The sequence below is a fragment of the Orycteropus afer genome, unplaced genomic scaffold (assembly GCF_000298275.1).
Source record: "Orycteropus afer afer isolate SDZICR_OR568_19922 unplaced genomic scaffold, OryAfe1.0 scaffold00087, whole genome shotgun sequence".
Classification (NCBI taxonomy): Eukaryota; Metazoa; Chordata; class Mammalia; order Tubulidentata; family Orycteropodidae; genus Orycteropus; species Orycteropus afer.
Window position 1 is genome coordinate 6,781,775 of NW_006921674.1, and position 27,282 is coordinate 6,809,056.

At 36.2% G+C, this 27,282-nt stretch overlaps 1 protein-coding gene across 1 annotated transcript in view; it reads right to left on the minus strand.

Annotated features, from left to right (window-relative positions):
• PNISR (PNN interacting serine and arginine rich protein) overlaps positions 1 to 14,743 on the minus strand; it is a 35,602-nt gene extending 20,859 nt beyond the window's left edge. The window contains exons 1-6 of the mRNA XM_042781135.1: positions 14,656 to 14,743; positions 12,317 to 12,505; positions 10,710 to 10,933; positions 8,753 to 8,924; positions 7,562 to 7,752; positions 599 to 736 (exon numbers count right to left, since the gene is read on the minus strand). Coding sequence (XP_042637069.1) covers positions 599 to 736; positions 7,562 to 7,752; positions 8,753 to 8,924; positions 10,710 to 10,933; positions 12,317 to 12,505; positions 14,656 to 14,743 — 1,002 coding nt within the window. The remainder of the gene's footprint in view (positions 1 to 598; positions 737 to 7,561; positions 7,753 to 8,752; positions 8,925 to 10,709; positions 10,934 to 12,316; positions 12,506 to 14,655) is intronic.
• Positions 14,744 to 27,282: the final 12,539 nt, after the last annotated feature.

Here is a 27,282-nt window from a genome sequence, read left to right on the forward strand (position 1 = left end):
TACCTGACATAGATACACTCCTTGGAGAGAACAATCCTAAGAGAAAGAAGACAGCTCAGGGGGCAGGAGTGCATGGAGGGATGGACACAGGGAAGAGGTAACTATCGGGAAAAAGTGGGAGGGGAGCTGTTGCATTTGGGTAAACTGTAGTCAATGTCATAAGACAAGGTATTATGTGAACTGCTGTATGGAAAGTGAATTTGCTCTGTACACTTTCACTTAAATCACAATTAAAAAAAAAAAAAGAAGTATGTTCAATTTTGTTCAACCCAGTGTTTCCTAAAACGAATTTCTATTAACTCTTTTAGCCTTTATCAGTATTTCTAAGAATATCCTTCTGAAAATCAATTAACTATTGTAAAACACTGTTTAATTACAACATGAGTATTACAAAATGGACTTAAATAATTACTTTTTAGGTTGTGGTTTTGTATTATAAGTGTCACTTGGATTTTACAGAAATTATTTGTCCAGCAAATCTATGTATTAATAAGCATTTTGTTTCATGAATTCTCAGCTTAAGATAACCAAACAGCAGTATAAAATGCATTACAAACAAAGTAACTTCTTGTATGTAGTAAGAAATTTAATATTCTACCATTTGATACTCTTTCTCTTCTTCAGTCATCTCTGGTTCACTTTGGTCTTCTTGAGGAACTGGAGATGGACTTCTGGTGACTTTTCCACTACTTACAGCCTCAACATTTTCCGTGTCTTCATCTTCCTCATCACTATCCTATTAAAAGTAATAGCATGGTTCACCCAAATTCATGCTTATAATGTAAAATCATTATCATACAAATCAAATATTATAAAACCATAATTAAAAATAGCTGATGAAATAGAAATGTAAGTATAAAATTGCTCTCTATATTATATTTTTGTATTATAGATTTCATTTGGAAATTTTAAAATTGTTATCTGGGAAGAAATGTAAGATTATAATTGCTTATGAAAGTCAATTATTTAATCATTTTTCTTAGCCAATTTTAAATTATTTTGTAAACGAGCAGAATAGTATCATTTTCAGGCAGCAATTTTAATTTATCCATTTTATATGAAAATACCAAATCATCATATACTCCCGAAATAAGTAGTTTATAGAACTTCAAATAAATGAACCAGAGATATACTATTCAACTTAATGTTTACAGCTACTTATTTAAGTCATTCACCTAAAACTGTATGACAAAATAAAAAATCTCTAGCCAGTTTTTAGCTGGCCCTGGAACTTAGTGAAACTTGCTTCTTTTTAGCTACACAGCGGAAAGATAGGTAACAACTAAGGTCTACTTCAGATTAAGGGAATGCTAGAAGTTTGTCTCTGACTTTGAATAGCTTTAAATTTTCAGTATCCAGACAGCATACCCTATATAGGGGGCTCTTCTTTACCCAAAGAAGGGTCCTACAGTCACACTTAACAAGCTTACTAAAAACTGATCACCTAAATATTACTATGAAAAGACTATATGAACTAGAGAATAATACATTTAACACAATCCAAAGGCACTTTGGGAAGAGAGAGGAGGTTAACTTCCAAACAATATTTTTGACATTAAAAAAATGAATTTGGAAATCCACTATTTAAAGAAAAAAAAAAGGTAAACTTTAACAGTGTTAGTCTATTGTTCTCATTTTAATAACATACAGAATGAAGACACAACTTTGGCATGCGTGTATTGAGCAAAATAAAAAGTAATGTATGAGCCTTACAGAATTTAAACAAAATCAACATCTGTTTAAATTCAGTTGCCTTAGTCTCCTTGAGACTTACTTCTAAAAAGTAGTAAAGTAGAGATAGCTTGGGAAGAAAACTCATTTCCTAAGTTGCACATAGGCCAATGCTGTCATTGTCACACCATCTAGGAGTACATTATCTCTGAGTAAAAAAATTCCTTAACCACCCTGAATACCTAAAGCAACTTTGAAAAAGATAAAGAAAGTGAACAGACTCACATTTCTAGATCTCAAAACATATAATAAAGCTACAGTAATCAAAACAGTTTGTACTGTATAATGAAAGACATATAGACTAATGGAATAGATTAAGAACCCATAAATAAACTTGTACATCTACTGTCAACTAATTTTTAATAAGGGTGCTAAGTCCATCCACGGGGATAGAACAGTCTCTTCAATCAATGTTACAAGGACAACTGGATTTCCATAAACAAAAGAAAGAACCTAGATCTGTACTTCATACCACATACGAAAACTAACTCAAAATGAGCCAAACACCTAACTATAGAACCGAAACCATAAAACATTTAGAAAAAAACATAAGGGTAATGCTTCAGGACCTCGTTTTTGACAATGGATTCCTAGATATAGCACCAAAAGCATAAGCACCAAAAGACACAATAAATAAATAGGACTTCATCAAAATTAAGAACTTCTGTTCATCAAAAGACTTTATCAAGAACATAAAGAGACAACCTACAGATTGAGAGAAAATTTTTAGAAACCATTTATCTGATAAGGGTTTAATATCCAGAATATATAAAGAACTCTTAACAACTTAACAGCAAAAAGACAAACAACCCAATCCAAAAATGGGAAAGACCTTGAATAGACATTTTACCAAATAGGTTACAAATGGCCAACAAGCACATGAAAATATGCTTAACGTCATTAGCCACTGTTAGGTGCTGTTAAGTCAGTTCCCACTCAAAGCAACCCTATGCACAATAGTATGAAACACTGCCCAGTCCTGGGCATGGTCCTTACAATGGTTGCTATGTTTGAGCTCACTGTTGCAGCCATTGTGTCAATCCATCCTGTTGAGGGTCTTTCCCTTATTCACTGACCCTCTACCAAGCATATCCTTTTCCAAGAACTGGTCCCTTCTGAGAACATGACCAAAGTAGGAAAGATGGAGCCTGCCCATTCTTGCTTCTAAGGAGCATTCTGCTGTACTTCCTCCAAGACAGATTTGTTCATTCTTCTGGCAGTCCATGTTACATTCAACATTCTTTGCCAACACCACCATTCAAAGGCATTAACTCTTCTTCAGTCTTCCTCATGCACTATCCAGCTTTTACATACATATGAGATGACTGAAAATACCAAGGCTTGGATCAGGCGCACCTTAGTCTTCAAAGTGATCTCTTTGCTCTTTAACACATTAAAGGGGTCTTTTGTAGCAGATTTGCCCAGCATGATCAATAACAAAAACAATACAATCACTGCTGTGAAGTGAGATCCGACTCACAGCGACCCCGCCTTGGGTTTCCAAGGCAGTATCACTACGGAAGTAAATTGCCCAACCTTCCTTCCCAGGGTGGCTGGTGGGTTTGAACTGCCAGCCTTCTGGTTAGCAGTCAAATGCCTCAGGCACTACGCCACCAGAGCTCCCATTCCTACTATCAGAGAACGTATACTATATCAAAACAATTAGCTACATAGATTATTATAATACAGTACAATATCTACCATGTAAAATATTTACACAAGGTTCCAAGAGCAATATGTTATTTGATTTCTTAGCTGCTGTTTCTATGGATGTTGACTGTGGATCCAAGTAAAATGAAATCCTTGACAACTTCAATCTTTTCTCCCTTTATGTTGATGTTGCTTATTGGTCCAATTGTAAGGATTTTTGTTTCCTTGATGTTGAGGGATAATCCATACTGAAGCCTATGTTTCCTTTGAAGTAAGTGCTTCAAGTAATATATTCCAGAGCTTCTTGGATTATTTGCTCAGAGCACACAGATTGACTAAGTGTGATGAAAGGATACAACCCTGACGCGTACCTGATTTTAAACCACGTCGTATACCCTTTTCCTGTTTGCCTCTTGGTGTATGTATGTAGAGGTTCCACAGGAACTATTAAGTGGTCTGGATTTCTCATTCTTTATAATACTACCCATAATTTGTTATGATCCACACAGTCAAATGTCTGCATAGTCACTAAAACACAGGTAAACAACTTTCTGGTATTCTGTGCTTCAACCAAGATCCATCTGACATCTGTAATGATATACCTCATTCCACACCCTCTTCTGAATTGACCTGGATTTCTGGAAGTTCCTGCCAAGGTACTGCTGCTACAACTGGTTTTGAATTATCTTCAGCAAAATTTTACTTGCGTATCATACTTATGATATTTGTCAATAATTTTCCACATTCTGTTGGATCACTTTTCTCTCAAATGGGCACAAATACGGATCTCTTCTAGTTGGCTGGCCAATTTGGTCTTCCAAATTTCTTGGCATAAATTTATGAATGGGTGCCTCCGGTGCCCCATCCGTTTGTTGAAACATCAAGTGGTATTCCACCATTCCTGAACCCTTGTTTTTCTCCAGTTCCTTTAGTATAACCTGGACTTCTTCCTTTAGTACCATCAGTTCTTGATCATATGCTACCTCCTGAAATGTTCGAATGTTGACCAATTCTTTCTGGTAGTGACTCTAGGTATTCCTTCCATTTTCTTTTGATGCTTCCTGTGTTCTTCAATTTTCTGCCCATTGTTGTTATTGTTGTTAGGTGCCGTCAAGTCATCTCCAACTCATAGTGACCCTATGCACAGCAGAACAAAACAATGCCCTGTTCTGTGCCAGCCTCATGATCCTTGCCATACCTGAGCCCATCGTTGCACCCACTGTGTTAATTCATCTTGTTGAGGGCCTTCTCCCAAACTTGAAGGTTGAATTTTTCTTCAGTTCTTTCATCTTCAGAAAGGCTGAGCATATTTTCTCTTTTGACTTCTCAACTCCAGGTTTATGCACATTCCATTATAATACTTGACTTTGTCCTCTTGAGCTGCCCTTTGAAATCTTCTGTTTGGTCTTTTACTTTGTTTCTTCCATTCACTTTAGCTACTCTCTATCCAAGAGCAAGTTTCAGAGTGTCATCTGATATCCATTTTGGTCTCTTCTCCCTTTCCTGTCATTTTAATGAACTTCTGCTTTCTTCATGTATGATCTTTTTGATATCATGTCACAACGTGTCTATAGGCATGTGGATACTATCCTATCACTGACAGCAATGTACTTCAGGATAGACTGTTGAAATGTTTTTTAACAATGAATGCAATCTCATTGCTTTTTGTCATTCCCTGCATAACAGACCATGTATGATTGTCCCACTCAAAATATCCAATACCAGTCCATTTCAGCTCACTAATGTGTAGAAGAACAATCTTTGTATGTTCTATTTCATTTTTTTTACAAATTCCTATTTTCATAGATTCATAGTACACTCCACATTCAGAGTATTAATGATTTCTGCAGCTATTTCTTCTCATTTTGAGTCATGCAACATCAGCAACTGAAGGTCCAGAAAGCTTTACTCCATACATATTATTAAGGTTGATTCTACTTTCAGGAGGCAGGTCTTCCCCACCATATTCTGAGTGTCTTCCAACTTGAGGGGCTTAGCTTCTAGCATTGTATCAGACAATGTTTCCCTGCTATTCATAAGGTTTTCAGTGGCCAATTCTTTTTTTTCCAGAAGTTAACCTGGCCATTTTCTTACTCCTAGTGTGTCATAGGGAGCTCTGGTAGCATAGTGGCTAAGGTACTTGACTGCTAACCAGAAGGCTGGTGGTTCAAACCCACCAGCCACTCCTCGGAAGGAAGATGGGGCAATCTACTTCCGGAGTGATACTGCCTCAGAAATCCAAGGAGGGGTCGCTGTGAGTCGGGTCCGACTCGACAGCATGTAACAACAACAAGTGTGTCATAGTATGCAAGCACCACTGAAACTTATTAAATATGGGTGATCCTGCTAGTATTTTAAAGTAGCTTCCAGTATTACAGCAGCATCCAAGCCACCACAGTACAACATATTAATAGACATGTGGTAGCATTAGTGATTAGGGAAATGTAAACCAAAACCACAATGACATATCACTTCATACCCACTATGATAGCAATGGTAATAAAAAATGGAAAACAGATGTTGGTGAGGTGTAGAAAAACTGGAACCCTCATCCATTGCTGATGGAGCCGCAATATAGTATAGCTAGCTGCTATGGAAAACAGTTTGATGGCGCCTCCAAAAGTTAAACACAGAATTACCACATGATGAAGCAATTACGCTTCTAGCTATTTCCCAAAAGAACTAAAAGCAGGAATGCAACAATACTGGCACACCAAAAGTCACTGCAGCACTACTCACAATAGCCAAAAGATGGGAACAGTCTAAATGTCCATCAACAGATGAATGGTTAAGCAAAATGTGGTACATACATACAATAAAACATTATTTAGCCATAAAGAAAAATGAAGGCCTGATGTATGTCAGAACATAGATGAATTACGAAAAATCATGCTGAGTGACATAAGTCAGTTATGAAAGGACAAATACCATTATAATTTTACTTTTGTATGAAATAAGCAAATATATAGAAATCAAAGATTAGTGGTTATCAAGAGTAGAAAACCCATTGCCATCAAGTTGATTCCAACTCATGGTGACCCCCATTGGGTCTTCCAAGGCTGTAAATCTTTACAGAAGTGTGTTGTTTCATCTTCCTCCTGCGGAGCAGCTAGTGGACTTGAACTGATGAACTTCTGGTTAGTAGCCAAAGTCTTACCCACTATACCACCAAAGCTCCTTTCCGGAGTGGAAAGGACAGGGAAAAGTAGAGTTTTTGCTTAGGGGCATTTGCTTAGGCATTCAGTTCATGTTAATGGTGGTGGAAAGACTGGGAAAAGCATAGTGAGAATGACTGCAAAACTTGAAGACTATAATTAATGTCACTGAATTGTACATTCAGAAATTATTGAATTGGTGTTATGCTTTGTTATGTACATTTTCACAATAAAAAATATTGCATATGACAAGTGTGATTATACTTTTTATAAAGTGGAATGGGGAAAAAGCTTTATTTCTAACTTAACATATTTTATATGATATGCAATTACACATATATGAGGTTAAACCAAATAAATTTTAGAAATTTAAAAAAACTTAAGACTTTTGTTACTTTCAGTGCTCGTGTGAAAACAATTAATGTTATAACATGCTCCAGAATAAGTATATACTTAAATGTTTATGAAAGGATGATTTATTTCTTAACTACCATTTTGAGTTAATTTTGTCTTATAAATTACCTGTAGGGGGTTAGCTGTACCACAGCCAAAGAATACAGATTTGTTTTTCAAGATAGAACCTATCCAACTTCCCACTAAATAATTCCTTTCTGGAGTGAAATGTTTTATAAACTAGCTGCCCCTTTCCTCCTTACTCTACTCTCAAGAACACATATATAAAAACATAATCCCCAATATACTACTGAAAGTAATCTTAGGAACATTACTCTAATACTTTTCCTCAGGCTTAAGGACTTACTAGGAACTCTGGTAGCATAGTGCCTAAGGCACTTGACTGTTAACCAGAAGGCTGGAGGTTCAAACCTACCAGCCACTCCTTGGAAGGAAGGTTGGGCAATCCTCCTTCTGTAGTGATACTGTCTTGGAAACCCAAGGAGGAATTGCTATGAGTTGGGGCCGACTCGATGGCACTTAACAACAACAACAACAACAACAAAGGACTTACTTATTTCAATAAACTTTTTATACAAAAAAATTCTCAGGTATACTGGGATGCTACTTACAAATTTACTTCTTTGAGGTAAACGAGGGCCATCTCCTCCTTCAGCATCTTCTGTGGCTTTCTTTTCTTTTTTAGATAATTGTGAACGTTGTTGTTCCATTCTTTCCTTTTCCAACTTCTTCTGCTTTTCACGTTCCATTTTTTCAAGACCTTCACGAATCCAAGCTGGAAGAGTCCTGCGTTTTACTGCATCTGTTTCACACAGGAAAACATTTTTATAAATCAGTTGCATAAAAATCTTAATAAACCTGACTTCATTGTTCTTGAATTTCTAAACAAAACAATTTTTTTCTTTTTCTTTGGTGCCATATGAGTCTTTGCAACAAATATTGTCATTCTCCAGCAAGATAATAATAATAAAAATGATCTATTAAGCATTATATTTTCTTTACTATCTTCAACATTAGAAACAACCAGGGCATAACAAAGTACATTAAATCATCATCTGATTTAATCTTCACAAAAGCCCTAAGAGATGGCTTCAAGTGAGGGAACTGAGGCTGAAAGAGATTAAATGATTTGCCAAGGTTCATAGCCAATATGCAGTCAGGTAGACTACCTCAGAGCTAAATGCTATTTTACACTACTTCCTAAAATGTGAAAACAGAATAGTCAAACAAAAGCCCAAGTTCATTTTTCACAATGAATAAAAATTCATTTGAACAAGCATTTTTCAGCAAGTTTAAAAAGGGGCACGGCACTGCTCCTATATTGCACGATGTTATCAATTTTTCAAAAGTGAAGAAAATATCAAGATGCTATGCTGTTGTTATGTGCCATCCAGTCAGACCAGACTCACAGCAACCTCTTCTTGGATTTCCAAGGTGGTATCACTACAGAAGTAGACTGCCCAACCTTCCTTCTGAGGAGTGGGTTTGAACCGCCAGCCTTCCGGTTAGCAGTCAAGTGCCTCAGGCACTAAGCTACCAGAGCTATAATCATCATAAATTTACGATTCATATCAAAATTGATCTTTACATAAAGATTTTGAAGAAAACTATTAAAAACTTTTTGCATATTAGACCAGTATCATTTTTGTATGTCCAGGTTTTATGACAAAAATGAAAGTGTCTTAAAGTATCAATTCCTAAAATATAAGAGACAGTAGAACAATTTAAGAAATAGAGGAAATCTCTTTACATGATCACAAAATCATGCAACTGTGGTTCACTAAACTTAGTTAAATAGCTACCAATTTGTGGAGGCTCCTGCTTCACAGGAAGTGCAATAGGTGAACGCTGTCGATCCCTGAATGATGATGGCCTTTCTCTTCGATTCTGGGGAGGTGCCGGAGGTCCTGGAGGTCCTGGTTGCCAATAAGGAGGATGAAATCCACCTTGCGGTGGACCAAAAGCAGCCCCATGCTGAAAGAGTATTGCAGTTTATTTTTCTTCACAGTAATACGATATACTCTCTGGGACACACGTGTGTTATGAACTGGGACAGTAGAAATCCATGTGTGCAGCAAATCCAAGAATTCCATGATTCTAATATCCACCGTTATTTCTGTAGCCTCAAGAACCTAGGCTTACTTTTCTTAAGAAAGGTAAAGGTATTCTACCCTTGTAAATGCAAAGAGCTTTCTAAAAGCCATCTACTATACTATTTTCAAGAATTATAGAAAAAGACATATATCTATATACAGATATATCTATATGTATTAGCTTTTTTGTTTTGGTTATACTTATAAATTAATCCTATCACCAAGACATCAAATAAACGCCAATTTATTTTTGCTGAGGCATTTGTTTGTTTATATATTCATTTGGAGAGACTCTGTAGGCTCCGACAGGCCAACTCAACGGCACATAACAACAACAACAACAACAACTGTAGGCTCCGAAGCCAGGTTGGCTGCAATCCTCTGGAAGCTGCTCACTAGGCCTGGATCTTCCACGGTGCTACTGGGTTGGTTCGAACAGGTAACCTTTGGGTTACTAGCTGAATGCAGACCATCTGTACCACCCAGGGACCTTTATATGCCAATTTTTTTTATAACTAGAAAATGTAAGAAATTTTTTTTAATCAATTTCAGTTTCCTTTTAGTAAATTTAAGAAGTTTCTATAATTTTATAAGAAATATCTTTTTATACACAAAGAAGTTTCTGAATTATAACATTAAATTATTATTTTATGTATTTATTTTTGCAACTTTGGTATTTTCTTTGTCTCTTCTAAGGCAGTTGCCAAGAAAACTTTTCCTTGCTAAGTATGAGGATCTACCATGCAAATGTGGTATAAGTAGAAGCTCTCTGCTACTATATTCTTCAGAAACCAAATCAAACAAAAACTGTCATATCTGTATACTAATTATGAGTATACAGCAAGTTAAGCATCTGAATATGTATGAATAAGAGAACTCAAGGTGAATACTGTTTACATTTATGTTCACTTCAACTTTTATCATTCAGTTAATAAAATAATATATGGTGGTTTTTACCCAAAAAATAATAAATTATGTTAACTTAGATTATAAGGTGGCAACTGTAATTATTATTTCAAAATGACCCCTAGCTCTATAATTTAAGGGTAGAGCCTGGCAAAGTATGTAAAGAAAATAAAGCCCCACATAATGACACTATTCCCCATAGAGTTCTATGTCCCTAGGAATGAACTGGACGCTACAAAGAAAATAATGTACAATTTCATTAACATGTCACATAAGAAAAAAAAAAAGGACACTAGAAGAACTATCATAATTCCATGTAATACAAAGAACTGCTCTTTGGAAGATGATCTACGTTCTCTATGTATTTATGCAAACCTTAGCCATAATCTATTATTGATAAATAATGTATTCAACTGTTGCATATATTCTAAACTTTATTTAATATTCAAATGCCACTCTGAAATTAAATATAGAATATAAAATATCTTATAGCTACTGTACTTTCACATTTTTCATTTTATCCAATTTTTCCCCCTAGACACCCTTTATACCACTTTCCCAAGCAAATTAAAACAAATAAATAAAATAAAAATCTAATGATTTTAACACTTAGAAATTGATAAATTTTCTGAGGCATAAAATGTGCTTATCTGTACAAGTTTGAAAAGTGAAACATTATCTTAGGTACTCTTGATGAGACACTTCCAAAGAACGGATTATGTGCACATCTACAATAGTAAAGCAACAAAATATCTTTCACCTGATAGTCAAACTGGTTCACTGGCCCCACTGCAAAATTATCGGGTGGTCCACCAAAGTTGTGATTGTTCTGGTTAAATATATGCCTGTTGTCAGGGGCAAATTCCCCACTGTCCTGACTGTTGCTGTCTTCAGAAGGAGGAACAATGTCCATTGGGCCTGGTGTTGGTGGCATCCATGGTTGATCTGGAGGGGGGTGTGGGGGCTGCTGATGCATTCCCCATTCTATTTAGGATTCAGGTATAAAAACATTCAACATGGGGTTATAATAAAATCAACACAAATTTTTAAGATTTCAAGAAAGCTAGATTTTTCAGTAAAGAAACAAAGAAAAAATTTATGACTTCTTGGGTCAAATTCCTTTTGTATATTATAGAAATAAGCCATGAATTAAATCTTATTAATAATTCAAATAAGCTAACTTCATATACTCTAATTCATACTCTAAACAAATGGAACCAAATGCCCAAAATTACTTTTAATGAATGTAACAAAATCCAAAACAATTTTTTGGTTGAATTTTTCTCTCTTTTTTTTTTTAAATAACAACAGCATAAAAAATAATATCTTGAGATTTTATATAATTTCTTCCATGAACACATTTATCCTCACAACATCCCTGTGAGGTAGGGAGAAAACAGGTATTCTTTTTTGCCAATTTCAAAAGGGAAAATTGAGGCACACGGAAGTCAATCATTTGCCAAGGGTCACAAAGAAAGTCAGCCAAGTAAAATGGGGTCGGAATGCCAGGATGAGTCATGTAAAAGCTTTAGCTTGGAAACCAAAACATTTTCAAACTTGAGGAAATTTGGTATAGCTTCAAGAAAACTAGAAATGAATCTCCAAACATTATCAAAGATTAGAATATTCATTATCCTTTTAAGAATGAAGGTAAGAGGATAACTTCCTGAATTCCATTCTTACAGTGAAAAACAGTAATAATTAAGAATTAATAGGGAGAAGGGGATATGACTTCACTTCAACATACCAAAATGTGGGATTTCTCTATAAATAATTTGAAATGACTATTAAAAATAATTAATAACACAAGCCATGAAAAAATGAACTAGCATCAAGGAATCTAAATCATACTGTGAAGTAAAAAAAAAAAAAAAAAGACAAAAAATAAAACAGAGCAAAAGTTATAGCAGATCTTCACTATTTGAAAAAGAGGAAGAAAAAGGTAGATGGATGGTAGGGGCTGAGTATATTTGACAGGCTAATTTGTCACATAGTGACACAATTTTTCTTTAATTAGAGGCTAGACATGTTTTGCTCTGCCAGTGATGCTTCTGAAAAGGCCAGAGGTTGCAACAGAGAGACATACAATGCTCTCCTCCCTAGATGCCAAGTGAGGTTTCCAGAGTGTTCCCAGCCCCTGTCAGCCTAGGAATGAAGAACCAAGAAAAGAATCAAACTGAGTGCCACAATGCTAGCAGATTGAGTACAGAATAATTTTAATGTCAAGGTCAAATCAAACTGAAATTACCTATTGTTTAAGAGTATTAATTTCAAGAAGTCATAAAATTAAGCAAATTAAACAATTTAATTTCAATCCTCATTTTATTTTAAATACAAAGTTTTAAAATTTGGAAAACAAAAACAAACCTGGTTGCCACATTCTGTTAAAGTTCGAATCCCCTTGAAAATTTCCATGATTGTTTGGACCAGATTCCATCGTAGACATATCTTGTCCATTTGGTATCATTCCTGGTGGTTGTTCTACCATATTTTGTTGTCCTGAAGCTTCTCTTTGGGCAATCCAAGCTTGAGCCAAAGCAGCCCAGTCAATCTGGCCTAATGTGAATAAACAGAAAATTTAACACACTGTAGGAGCTAAAAGCTAAAGGCACCACTACCATATACAGCCTCCACATCAAACAATCATATCAGATATTCCTTATCAGAGATCTGAAATATTATAGCACGTTATGGGGAAGGACATTTAGAAAATAATCCATATTCAGGACAGAAAATACGAACTATTAAGATTTTAATAAAAGGATTCCACAAAAAGGCTTTTAACCTATTTTAATATTAACTCATAAGAAATGTATCCCTTACATCAAAAATCTTAGCTATTCTTTTTCTTCACTTCCACAAAAATAAAAAAATCAAAGGTATTTCTTTCTTCTTTGAACAGGTCTTATTCATCTTTCCAGGTTTACATTCAAGCCTATAGTCCTTGGATGAATGTAGCTATCTAACCCTGCTCATGCCACAGTTGCCCTTCTTTAACTAGGGGTCCCTTCTCTAGCTAATACAGTCTCCTTAACAGTTTCAGTCATTTTTTTCTAATCAAAATTCATTGTCCCCAGTATCTTGTAGGTTCTCCTTTCTTTCCAGCATATATGTATACTTAACATTTTATAATACTATTAATAAAGAAAATATTATTTTTTTCACATTTCATTTTAGTAAAGATTAAATGGGCATTCTCATACACTTGGGTGGAAATATAAACTGGCATAATCCATGTGGAGTTAAACTTGGCAATGTGTATTAAATACTTTTCAGATATGCAACTGTGACTTAGCAAACCAGTTCCTGGATTTCTTCCTCGGGAAATAATTGGACAAAAGAATAATACAAAGTTGTACTAATTGTTTCAAAAAGTAAAAAGCCACAAACATTCAAACATCTAAAAATGAATCTGTTACATTACAGTATATTGTAGTGTGGCAAATTCACTCCATAAACAACTGCCACCTTTGCTATGAGACCAGAAGAATTAGATGGTGTCCAGTTACCATTACTGAACATTATGGTCAAATTCTACAGAAGAATCCTGGTCAAAGACGGGAAAATTCAGAACAGAATTTGAAATGCTCATGAACTCCAGAGTTTCTGGAGCCATAAAGATTAAATGAACCCCTGAAACTACTGCCCTGAGATAATCACTACACCTTAAACCAAAAATATAATTCTTTAGCTTTGTCTGCCTTGAGCATTGTGTCTTTTTAAAAACTAGCTATATGGATCCAATTGACAATAGCAACTCAAAAGATTAGAAATTTAAGGGGCAATGAGTTTATATTAATGGGGGAAGAATAATTTAGAAAAGGAGAGTGAGAATGGTTGCTCAGCCTGAAGAACATAATCAATGTCACTGATTTATACATGTAGAAACGGCTGAACTGGTCTATGTTTTGTTGTTTATTTGTAATAAAATAAAATTTTTAAAAAATTACAGTACATTCGACAACAGCTATTGAAAAAAGATTAGCATCAGATTAATCAACTTAGTAAGAGCAGACCAGGATAAGGGGTGATATAAATGAAACAAGACTGGTCATGATTTAATTGTTAATGCTAAGTATTAAATGAGAGTTCCCTACATTCTTCCTTCTTCCTTTGTATATGATTGAAATATTCCACAAAAAAAAGAAATTTTAAGATGACATAGCATACCATATATTTGAGTATGATGTGCACAGAATTTAAGCCTGAGTCATTCAGAAGATTCAGAATTAGTAACAAAAAGTATGCTCTACATACAAAAGAAGATAAATGAAGCAATATATTTTAGAAAGATTTTCCTTTCTTTAAAAAAAAAAAGAACTAAGTTTTAAAACAGAAAAACCCTTCTCTCCTCTGAAGTAGTCTTCCAAAGGGAAATCCATTCCCTACTATGTATCTTATGACAAGGCTACTTATGAAAACAGATTAAATTCTGACCATAAAATAACCCAATAAAACCAAACCAAACAACAACAACAAAAAAACAATCAGAATAAATCCACTACTATTGAGTCAATTCCGACTCATAGTGATCCTACAGGACAGGGAAAAACTGCCCCATAGGGTTTCCAAGGCTGTAAATCATTATGGAAGCAGACTGCCACATCTTTCTTCCATATAAACCAACCCCAATTCCAGTTTCCCTAATCCCATCACCTTTCCTTCCCCAGTACCTCCCCGCCACCAAATTTAATTTGTTTTCTTACTTGGATCCTGTTGATGCTGGAATGACTGCATCCACTGTTGTTGGTTCAAGGGCCACTGTTGCCAAGGTTGTCCTCCTTGATCCCACATCCTGACTCTTTAAATATACTCTATTTTCTATCTTCAACAAATTAAATATAGTTTAAAAATTAGAGGGAGAGTTCTTTAATTTTAAAACTTCATGCATCAGAAATTATCACAGGATGAAACATTTATGTGATCAGAGCTCCAAAATTCTGGTCAACAGGATGCCCAAGGCAACTGGAATTATTAGGATGGCAAGCAAGAGCAGAAATTTTCATGTTAATCCTGGCCCCAGTCTGGTTGCAAGCAAAGCTCTAATCAACTTCACTCAAAATCAAAAAAGATTAAAAAAAAAATCCAATTTTCCTGATATGAATTTTGTGAAATCTAATCAAATTAATTTCAAGATTATACAATTAAATTATTTAATCATCCCTAATTGAGACCCTTTAAGAGGGTAACAAAACAGCTCTAGTTGATAAAAGCTTTTCCTTATAAAGAATTACATACAACTAATGAATGCAGAATAACATAATTACAGAATAACAGAATTAGAAAACTGCCATATTGCCAAGCCTAATAAAATACTGACTCAGGCAACCTTAGAAGTATGTTGATGGGAAATTAGAAATTCCAAGGCTGCCAAAATATCACCCATGCAGATTAAGCAGGTGTTTCCTCATGAGTTACAATATATGTACCCAGCATCACTATGAATATTCTTGCCAAAAATGTTTAACTGAATCCAACTGAGCTTTTAGATCTTACTTCCAGTTAAAAGGAATTACTGGAAATAGAGAATAAGGTAAACAATATCAAAGAAAAGCAATCAGACAAATCCCAAAAGTAAGCTATTGTTCAACACTAGGCTTCTTAACAGGGACTCTGTTAGTAACTATAAATCTAGGTGATAGTATGGAGAAGGGAGGGAAGTTTCAACAAACTAGTCTACTTTTTTGTAATCTAATTTGAAAACTTTCATAATAAAAAGTTTAAGATTCCTACAAATATCTTTGTACTTTACCCAACACTAAGGTACCACCTTGTTCAAGAATCAATGACATATGGGGTAGTTCTATTCTGTCACATAGATGTTACTATGAGTAGAAAATCAAGCAATGGAACCTAACATAAAGAAGTCAACAAAGAATTAGAAGTTCAAATTGAAAAAGGAAGAGAAAGCCACTGAAATACTGTGGAATACTTTGATAATTCTCCCTTAACCTCTCCTCTTCCGTTTATGTATTAAAAAATAAAGATAATGGTCTTATCAATTAAGAAAAACAAAAACAATCAATGACATATACAAGTAAGCAGGTATGTTTCTTGTTCATTCTTGTTTGAGGACTTACTACAAAGCATGTAATGAAGAATGGTTCATTAAATCAATTCTCCTCTATACCTACCCTTTCCTCTATTTTTAAAAAACAAAAGCAAGCCTTGCACTGCAGGTTCACAAAATGTAGGAAAAACAGGTAACAAGAAGGCAAGAGACACCAACTGAAATATGTCTGTTGTCTAATTCAATTCAGACTCTTCAAGTTTTTTTAACTACAGTCTTGGCAGTATTGTCAGAATGTTACATAGTTCTAAGAATGGCAGATCTGATTTCTCAGTTTTAAGAACACTGTGTATTAGGAAAGATGTGTTATTTTGTTACCTTGACTAACTTATGAGTCAAATGTACTTGTCTTCGAGTTACACTAATATAATCTATTAAAATATGACAAAGATAGGTACCAAATAGCACCACACTGAACTAAGTATCAGTTCCAAGCTAAATACAATTTTTTACTAACTTTTCTTTAGGTTTTCCTTCTCCCCATTTTTCCTCTTCTCTTTTCCAAGTATACTTTCAAAGTGCTTCAATAAAGTTAAATGAGTTAACAGAGCCCTTGAAAAGTAACTTCATCTACAACTTTAATTCATAGTTAAAAAAATAAAAGAGGAAACACTCTTAAGAATTATTAAGTGCTAGTAACTGACCTCAGGTTTACCTTGTTTAAAACTTAAGTGGATTCAGAATACAGCTTGGAAGCATAGCAGCAAAATTATTTATGTCCTGAGGGGAAAAAATGAGAATATTTTCTTTTAAGATTATGAAATATTTCCTCAAATTAATAAAAATAAATTCTAAAAATGCAATGTAAAAGTATAATCATCTCCAAATTAAGGTGGACTTATTCCTTCCATTAACTTTATAATGGGAAATCATTTTACTATTATAAAGTCAGAGAGATACATTAGAAATGAGAAGGCAAAGCTTTTTAACATCTCCATTTCTTCCAGAATATCTTTTTTTATTTACTTGAACAATTCATTCACAATACAAAAGTATGTCAAACTTTGGGACTATCATATATGATGAGAAAAAAAGGAAGACAAGTACATTTCAAAAGAAGACCATCATCTATCTAGTATCAGCTAAAGTGACATACAAAGGAAATAAAATGCATCAGTTCAGATTTTTCTATGAATTCTATGTATAAAAATAAACATCAACAAGAATAGATCAGTTTGTCAGTCCCTGAAATGGTTTACTCTACCTTCTATTATATCAACAGCTTTTAAAAACTGATAAAAGTTTATTCTTTTTATTTTCCATAAGATATACGAACAGCATCTTGCACATAAACCAAACCCACTGCCACACAGTTGATTCCAACTCACAGCAACCATTAGGACCTGGTAGAGCTACCCCATAGTGTTTTCAAGGCTGTAACAATTACCGAGGACCTCTGGTGGCGTGGTGCCTAAGGCATCTGTTAACCACAAGGCTGGCGGTTCACACCCACCAGCCACTCCTTGGAAGGAAAGTGGGGCAATCTACTTCCGTAGTGAAACTATCTCAGAAACCCAAGGAAGGGTTGCTATGATCCAACTTAAGGCAGTGGGTTTGTTTTTTGGCTAATCTTTACAGAAGCAGACTGCCACAACTTTTTCCCATGGAGAGGCTAGTGGATTTGAATGCTGACCTTTCGGTTAACAAGGAAGCCCTTAGCCACTGTATCACCAGGGCTCCTAAGTAAACACTCAATGAATAAGTGAATAATAGTCTCCAGTTCCTCCTTTTTTTCTGTTTACTTTTAAAAGTTAATGATTTTTCTGTTTACCTTTAAAAGTTAGTGATAAGGAAGTTGTTGGCTACCATTTATCCAAACCAAACACAGCTTGCCATTTTTTTTACAAAGCTTTTAGGGTATATCAGATGAGTTCAATGCACAGATTTCTCTGGTATGGGTTGTAAATTTACACAATGTAAGCTTTATACAATGCCTACTAGAGTTGCAAATAAGGAGCTCTGGTGGTATAGTGGAAAGGCATTTGGCTGCTAACCGAAAGGTCAGTGGTTCAAACCAACCAGCTGCTCCACGGAAGAAAATAAGGTAATCTGCTTCCGTAATCATTTACAGCCTTAGAAACCCAATGGGGTAACAATGATGCAGAATCGACTCAATGGCAGTGAGAGTTTGCATAAGATGTGCACTAAAACCACTTTAATGATGAAAAATGATGTGTGTATATCACCATTTCCAATATATACATTTACTTTTCTAGAAATCAGAAAACAAAGTTCTCTTCTTACTCATGTTTAATGATTGTCACAAACAACTTTTTCAGTTCTTTTACATTTTCTGCTCATCAACTTGTCATCTAGACTTCAGAGCACAAGCTCTGGTTCATGATTCCTAACTGTACCACTTACTAGGGAGCTCTAGTAGCATAGTGGCTAAGACACTTGCCTGCTAACCAGACGGCTGGCGGTTCAAACCCACCAGCCACTCCTCCGAAGGAAGGTTGGGCAATCCTACTTCCGTAGTGATACTGCCTCGGAAACCCAAGGAGGAGTCAAACTCGACGGCACATAACAACAACAACCACCACCATTTACTAGCTGTGTGAGCTTGGGCAACTAAATCAAAAACCAAACTCACTGCCATCGAGTCGATTCCAACTCATAGCAACCCGCTTTGGGTTTCCAAAGCAGTAAATCTTTATGGAAGTAGACTGCCCAGTCTTCCTTCCATGGAGTGGCTGGTGGGTTTGAAACACCAACCTTCTGGTTAGCAGTCAAATGCCTTAGGCACTACACCACCAGAGCTCCTTCTTGGGCAAACCAACGACTCTTAAATCCTTGGGTTTCTCATCTTTAAAATGGGGGAAATTTTAAGTGTCTCTCATAGAGTTACTCTGAAGATTAAATAAGAAGCACATAACAAGACTCACCACAGGAAGCTTCAATAAACAGTGGTTAATATCACCACGGGGAGCCCTTGTGGCACAGTTAATCACCCAATTACTAGCTGAAAGGTTAGTGGTTTGAAAGGTTAGTGGTTTGAATTCACCCAAAAGCCTGGCAATCTGCTTCTATAAGGTCACAGCCTTGAAAACCCAATATAGCAGTTCTACTCTACATACATAGGGTCACCATGAGTCAGAACTGATATGACAGAAACTAACAATACCACTATTAGGACTTTCTCAGTATCACTTCTGGCAGTACTCCTCAAGTTTATAATTACAGAGGGGTGGGAAACTGATCAAGCCAATCCATATGTGCTCAACTCTCCATTTTCTCCTCTGTCGGCAATCTAAGACTTAATCCAGATTTCATTTTATTTTTAGAAGAATTCTGCAGTTTAAGTCTTTCTGTCTCTACTTCTTACATCACAGGTTAAACTTTAAAACAAAACAGGAAACGTAGACGTTTTCCTATACACAAAGTAGTTTTAGTTGAGTATTTCAACCGTTTGATTGATTTTTTTTTATTATTATTATTATTTTTAAGGTTTTTTTTTGTTGTTGTTCTCAGTTCTTTTTTTTTTTCTTTTTAATTGTGATTTGGGTGAAAATTTACAAAGCAAATTCACTTTCCATACAGCAGTTCACATACACTTTGTCTCATGACATTGATTACAGTTTACCACAATGCAACAGCTCCCCTCCCACTTCCTCCAGATAGTTACCTCTTCCCTATGTCCATCCCTGCATGCACTCCTGCCCCCTCAGCTGTCTTCCTGTGCATAAGCAGCTTTTCTTTCTCCCATGATTGTTCTCTCCAAGGAGTGTATTTATGTCAGGTAAATGTTCAACTCATATGCCTGTCTTTTGTTTGGCTGGAAGCCATAGGTGTGGGTTTAATTCCAGACCTGAAGGGCAGCTAGGGGCCCTAGTCTCAGTGGTTCCACCAGGCTTTATCGGAACAGCAAACCTGGTCCACTTAAAGGTTTGTTTACATTCAACGTTATGTGTACTTTTAGTTTCACTCCCCATTTACCATGCGTGCTGAACCCTAACCCAGTCTCCTCCCCTCCCTGCCCAATAACCCTCCCCCTGTGTCCCTCACAGTTAGGCACTCCTGCTTGTCTTGCATTTCCTCTATGTCAATGTTGCCCCTCTGGGGTCCTGTGGTCTATTGCTCTAAGGGATGTATTTCCATAGAGTATGTGGGTGTGTCACCCTGGGTTGAGTGGTCTGCATGTACATCTTATTAACTATTGGGCTGACAGCCAGCAAGAGTTTGATTTATTTCACTTGTAGTCATTTTTCTATGTTTAAACCAACTAAGTCTACCCTTTACTTTTATTTCATAAAAGGAAATTTTTATGAAAGCTACTATTCAAGTACACTATTCACGCGTGCTTAGCCAGAGGAAAATATAGAAAGCGCAGGGAACTGTGAGAAGCAAAAGAGAATAAAAATGCAGCAAAGAACCTGACAATAAAAGTCAAGAAGTAAGACATTTGGAACCAGTATTTAATAAAGTGCTTTGATTAAAGCTAGAGCTAAGAAACTGATTTAGCTACAGAGGATGAGTGTTAGATGAGGGTGTAGGTGGAACTCTTAAATGGTTAGTCTTTTTGGAAGACAATTTAGCACTGCAATCTTTTCTAAATTTTAAATACACATTTAAAATTTGAATTTACCCCTCTGACCCAGCAATTCCACTTCAGGGACTTAAACCATGGATCACTTTAGTCTTACTCAAAAATCTCAGTGGGGGGGGGGACCTGTAACTCAAAAATCTGCATATTTCTTATATAGTAGACATTTGTTGTTGTTGTTGTTGTTGTTATGTGCCGTCGAGTCGGCCCCGACTCATAGCGACCCCTCCTTGGGTTTCCGAGGCAGTATCACTACGGAAGTAGGATTGCCCAAGTAGACATTTAGCAGCATTTAATTAAAGTGAAACAGGTTAAATACATTAGTGAACCATACGTGGAACACTTATTTTCGTTACTTGCTGTCAAAGCAATTCCAATTCACGGACCCCTTGCGGGCAGAGCAAAACTGTCTTCCAAGATGCCTTGGGGGAGTCCCAACTACCAACCTCTCAAGCAGTAGTTGAGCACTTAACCATTTACGGTATGCACAGACCACTACTCAGCCATTAAAAAGAATAAGGTAGACTTTTATATGTTGATGTGTATTAATTTACAAATTGTATTATTAAGGGAAAGAAACATTATGTGAAATAATGATATAATTTAGGCTTTTTCTTTTAAGAGTGCATTTATGTACAGAAAATTCCTAAACTAAAAAAAAAAAATCTTAAAACTGGTAAATTTTGGGGAACAGAAACATGTAGGACTCAGGGAATTTTGATGGTTTATTTTACATTTTTTCTGTGCTCTTTGAATTATTTTACCAAGTGTGTATTTTTAGGAAAAAAAAAAAAAGATTCTAGCCCAAAAATGAGACCTCTGATCATAAGAATTCAATTTAGAATTATGCTAAGTTTTGGTGAAATGGAACAGATTGTAGGGAAAAATTGGGTGTAAAACGAGGATTCCAAAAAACAAAACAAAAAAAAACAAACTCACTCCATCGATTTGCATCTGACTCACAGCAACCCCTCCTTGGGTTTCCAAAGGGGTGTCACTACAGAAGTAGATTGCCCAACCTTCCTTCCAGGGAGTGGCTGGTGGATTTGAACTACCAGCTTTCTGCTTAGCTGTCAAATGCCTTAGGCACTACGCCACCAGAGCTTCCAAAACTAAGATTATTCAACTATTTAATAAAAACTTCTGGATATGTTTTGGCATCTAGCAAATGCCTGATAAAGGGTTTCAGAAATTATTTCTTCTCATTAAAGAACAAATGTGTAAGTGATTGGATGCCAAGGACTTAGAAGCCCTAATTCTTTCTAGGAGCTCTGGTAGCATAGTGCCTAAGGCACTTGACTGCTAACCAGAAGGCTGGCGGTTCAAACCCACCAGCCACTCCTCGGAAGGAAGGTTACTTCCGTAGTGATACTGTCTCGGCAACCCAAGGAGGGGTCACTATGAGTCGGGTCCGACTCGAGGGCACATAACAACACCACTCTTTCTTTACCTTCACCATAAAATCTTTACTTCTCACAAACAACAAATAAAGTACATCTATTTTAACTTCATCATGGTTTAGTAAAATAACATGGCTTTACCATTAAATGTTCCATTTATACACTGGTTCAATAATGATTTGGAAATGCTGTCAACTGTTGAAGACAGGTGATGAGTATACTAGGTTGCACACTATTCTACTTTTGCATTGTTTGAATGTCCATGACGAAAAGTTAAAGAAAAATTATATATACAATATAGTATTAGTTCGTTGTTGTGAAAGGTCAAGGGAAGGTTTATATATGAAGGAAAACTTTTTTTGTTGGTTGCCAGAGGTAGGAGGAGAGGGGAGGGAACATTGCAAAAAAAAAAAAAAAAGCACTGACTCATGTCACTTTAATTTTGTGTATTTCACTGTACATAAATTATATTTCAACAAAATGCGTAAGACAAATTTTAAGAAAATAAATTCCTGTTTGTTCAAGCAAAAAAAAAAAAGTACATATAGGACTTGTATATATAAGTATATATACAGGGACTGCATTAAATTTTCATGTTTTTGTCTTGGCTCAAACAACAATCTTCTTCAGGCAGGAGAAGCACCCTGTAATTTTTCAAATTTGCCACAGTGCATACACATATTAAGTGATTAAATATTTTATTCAGTCACTGAAACGTTAGCAAGTAAATATATTTAGCACTTCAATCCTATCTAAATTTTAAATGTGTACCCTCTGACTCAGCAATTCCACTTCAGGGACTTAAACCATGGATGACTTTAGTCATAACTCAAAAATCTCAGGGGGAAAAAAAAAATAACTCAAAAATCTGCAGTATTTCTTATATAGTAGACATTTGTTGTTGTTATGTGCCATTGAGTCAGACCCGACTCATAGCGACCCCTCCTTGGGTTTCTGAGGCGGTATCACCAGGGAAGTATATTGCCCAGTCTTCCTTCCGTGGAGTGGGTAGTGGGTTTGAACTGCCAGCTTTCTGGTCAGCAGTCAGGTGCCTTATGCACTAGGCTACCAGTAGACATTTAGCGGCATTTAATTAAAGTGAAACAGGTTAAATAAATTAGTGAACCATACGTGGAACACTTATTTTCGTTACTTGCTGTCAAGGCAATTCCAATTCACAGACCCCTTGTGTACAGAGCAAAACTGTCTTCCAAGGTGCCTTGGGAAAGTCCCAAGCACCAACCTCTCAGCTAGTAATTGAGCATTTAACCATTTACGGCATGCACAGACCACTACTCAGCCATTAAAAAGAGTAAGGTAGACTTTTATGTGTTGATGTGTATTAAGAAACATAAAAGATGAGCCTGGAGACTCTTGTAGTACCAGAAAGCAAGAAAGCACTCAACAACAACAAAAAAGAGAAAGCATTTCAAATGGGCACAGGAACCAACTGAAAAGCTCCCAATGGCTAAAGCTAGAACAATTTGATCAACAAAATAGGAGTATTGGATTGTAACACAAAGTATTAATTAAATATCCATGAGTTCATACTAATATAATTAATTAATTGAGAGGAAAAAGACAAATCCCTAATGCAGAATTCCAAATAAGTTACGAAGATACTCCTCTACCACCAAGTAGAGGGAGTGTGTGTGTATATATGTGTGTGTGTGTATAGATATTATATATTCCTTTGTGTGGCCTGTGCATAGTGACTTCCTTCCAAAGAGTACCAAATAATTTTATAGTGGAGAAACTAACAAGCACTACTTCAGACAAGTGATCAAGATCAACAACAAAAGTGATAAATCATGTAGACAGTATGTATATGTGACATGAAGTGATGAAAATAGTACTTTACCCCGTAATTATCATCCCCAAATCCCTAAACCTCAGCCTAATCCTGAGAAAAACATCAGACACATCCCAATAGAGGATCAACCTGAGAGTCCAGTACTCCTCAGAACTGTAGTGTTCATCAAAAACAAGGAAAGTCTGTGAAATTCTCACAGCCAAGAGGAATAAGCCTAAGGATACATGACAAGTAAATGTAATGTGGTATTCTGGATGGGATTCTGGAACAGAGTAAGGACATTAGGCAGAAATGTAGCATTTATTAATAACTACAGACTTTGGTGCTAAGGTTAAAGAATTGGACTGCTAATCAAAACATCAGTGGTTCGAACCCAATAGGGGCTATGGAAGAAAGATGAGGCAGTCTGCTTCTATAAAGATTACATCCTTGTAAACCCTAGGGGCAGTTCTACTCTGTCCTACAGCATCACTAGGAGTTGGAATAGACTTCAGGGCAGTGGGTCTTGGTTTTTTAGGTATACTTTAGTTAATAAAGTATGAGTACTGGTTCATTAATTGTAACAAATGTACCATGTCAATTAGGTGCTATTAAGTCAATTCCTACTCACAGCCGATGCACACTGACCTACCTACAATAGATTGAAACACTACACGGTCCTGTGCCATCCTCACAATCATTGCTACTTTTGAGCCTATTGCTACAGCCAACTGTGTCATCTAGCTCACTGAGGGTCCTGCTCTATGTTGATCCTCTACTTTACCAAGCATGATGTCCTTATCCAGGGACTGGTCTCCTGGTAACATGTCCAAAGTATGTGAGACAAAGCCTGACCATCCTTGTTTCTAAGAAGCACTCTGGCTGTACTTCTTTGAAGATAAATTTATTTGCTCTTCTGGTTGTAGTGTTGTCACCTAGTAAGTCAGCTAACCTTACGTAAAACAGAATGAAACACTGCCCAGTCCTACATCATCCTCACAATCATTCATTGCTATGTTTTAGCCTACTGTTAACAGCCACCGTATTAGTCCATCTTGTTGAGGGTCTTCTTCTCTTTCACTGACCCTCTACTTTACCAAGCATGATGTCCCTCCTGATGACACATCCAAAGTACATGAGATGAAGTCTCTCCATCCTCACTTCTAAGGAGCACTCTGGCTGTACTTTTACAAAGACAGATTTGTTTGTTCTTCTGGTAGTCCATGGTATATTCAATATTCTTTGCCAGTATCCTGCTTTAAATGCATCAATTCTTATTCATTCTTTCTTATTCACTGTCCAGCTTTCACATGCACTTGAGGTGATTGAAAACATCATGGCTTGGGGCACCTTAGTCCTCAAGGTGGTATCTTTGCTTTTTAACACTTTTAACACTCCTCGGAAAGACTGGGTGATCTACTTCTATAGTGATACCTCCTCGGAAGGAAGACTGGGTGATCTACTTCTATAATGATTACCACCTCAGAAACCCAAGGAGGGGTCGCTATGATTCAATCTGACCATGGCACTGAGTTTTGTTTTTTTGCAGCACATTTGCCCAATGCAAAACATAGCTTGATTTCCTGACTCCTGCTTCCACTGGTATTGATTATGAATCCAAGTAAAATGAAATCACTGACAACTTTGATCTCTTCTCTTTATCATGATGTTGCCTACTGGTTTTTGTTTTATATTGAGGTGTAATCCATTCTGAAGGCTGAAGTCTGAGCTTCATGTTAAAAGACTGAAGTCTTCCTTACTTTCACCGAGCAAGGTTGTGTCATGTGCATACTACAGATTGTTAATGAGTCTTCCTCCAATCCTGATGTCACATTCTTCTTCATATAGTTCAGTTTCTTCATATGGTTCAGCTTCTCAGATAATTAGCTCAGCATGCAGACTAAACAAATACAGTGAAAGTATATAATCCTAACACACATTTTTTTTTTTTATTTTAAACCTCTTTTTCTGATTTTATCCTCTTTTTCTGTTCGAACAGTTGCCTCTTGGTCTATGTACAGGTTCCTCATGAGCACAATTAAACGTTCTGGAATTCCCATTCTTTGCAATGTTATCCATAATATGTTTTGATCCACATATTCAAATGCCTTTCCAATAAAACATAGGTAAACATCTTTCTGGTATTCTTTGCTTTCAACCAAGATCCATCTGACATCAACAATAATATCCCTTGGTCATCTTCTGAATCAGCTTCAATTTCTGGCAGTTCACTGTTTAAATTATCTTCAGCAAAATTTTACTTACTTGCAATATTAATGATAATTGTTTGGTAATTTCCACATTCTGCTGGATCACCTTTTTTTGGAATGGGCATAAATATGGGTCTTTTCCAGCTGGTTGGCCAGGAAATTTCTTGGTTTTGCTGTGTGAGCACTTTTAGCACTGCATCCATTTGCTGAAAAATCTCAGTTGGTATCCCGTCAACTTCTAGAGCCTTGTTTTTTGACAATGTCGTCAATGCAGCTCAGACTTTTCTTTCAAAGCCCTAGCTTCTTGATATGCTATATCCTGAAATGGTTGAATGCAGACCAATTCTGTTTGGTACAGTGACTATGTATTTCTTCCACCTTCTCTTAATGCCTCTTGTGTCATTCAATATCTAGTCCATAAAAACCACTATCAGGGAGTTGATTCTGACTCATAGTGACCCTGTAGGGCAGAGAAGAACTGTCCCATCAGGAAGGGGACTATTACATCTTTCTCGCTTGTGTGTTTGAACCATTTACTTGCTGGTTGGCAGTCAAGTGCTTTAACCATTGCACCACCAGGACATTTTACCCATAGAATCCTTCCATATTGCAACTTGAGGCTTCATTTTTTTCTCTCCCATTCTTTCAGCTTGAGAAATGCCCAGCATGTTCGTCCCTTGTGATTTTCTAACTCTAGGTCTACACATTTCATTATAAGACCTTACTTCGAATTACTATTACTTTCCCTATAACCATTGTTTTTGTGTTGCTGCACTCAAACGACAAATTCCAAGTTTACTTCATTTTACTTTCGGTTAAAACACTTAGCTGCTCAACAAAATGTGGGAGGTTCCAGTCGTTCCACAGGATAAAGATGAAGCAGTGTGTTACCACAAAAATGTACAGCCTTGGAAAAACCCTATGAGGCAATTCCACTCTGTCCTATTGGGAGCTATGAGTTTGAACTGACTACAGCAGTGAGTTTGATTATTTTAGGAGTAGGAGGAGAAGACATTAAAGAAAGATTAAGATCTTAAACTACCATGTTAATTTAACAAGCTCTTCTATGAATTACCAACTGGCAATCAAAAATCTGTTGACTAACTATGATGGTCAGATGTCAGTAACAGTTATCATAGGATATTACAGCTAAAAAAAGACCTCTTTCCCTAGTAAAACATCATGCTTGATGTCCACCATCGGATAAGAACACAATAAAAACATAAACTAAGGAACCTAATTATAGTCAACAAGGCATGCTTTCCCTTGGCCGCGCCTGCGTAATCTCAGCAGAGGCATAAACTTGGGGGGGGGGGGG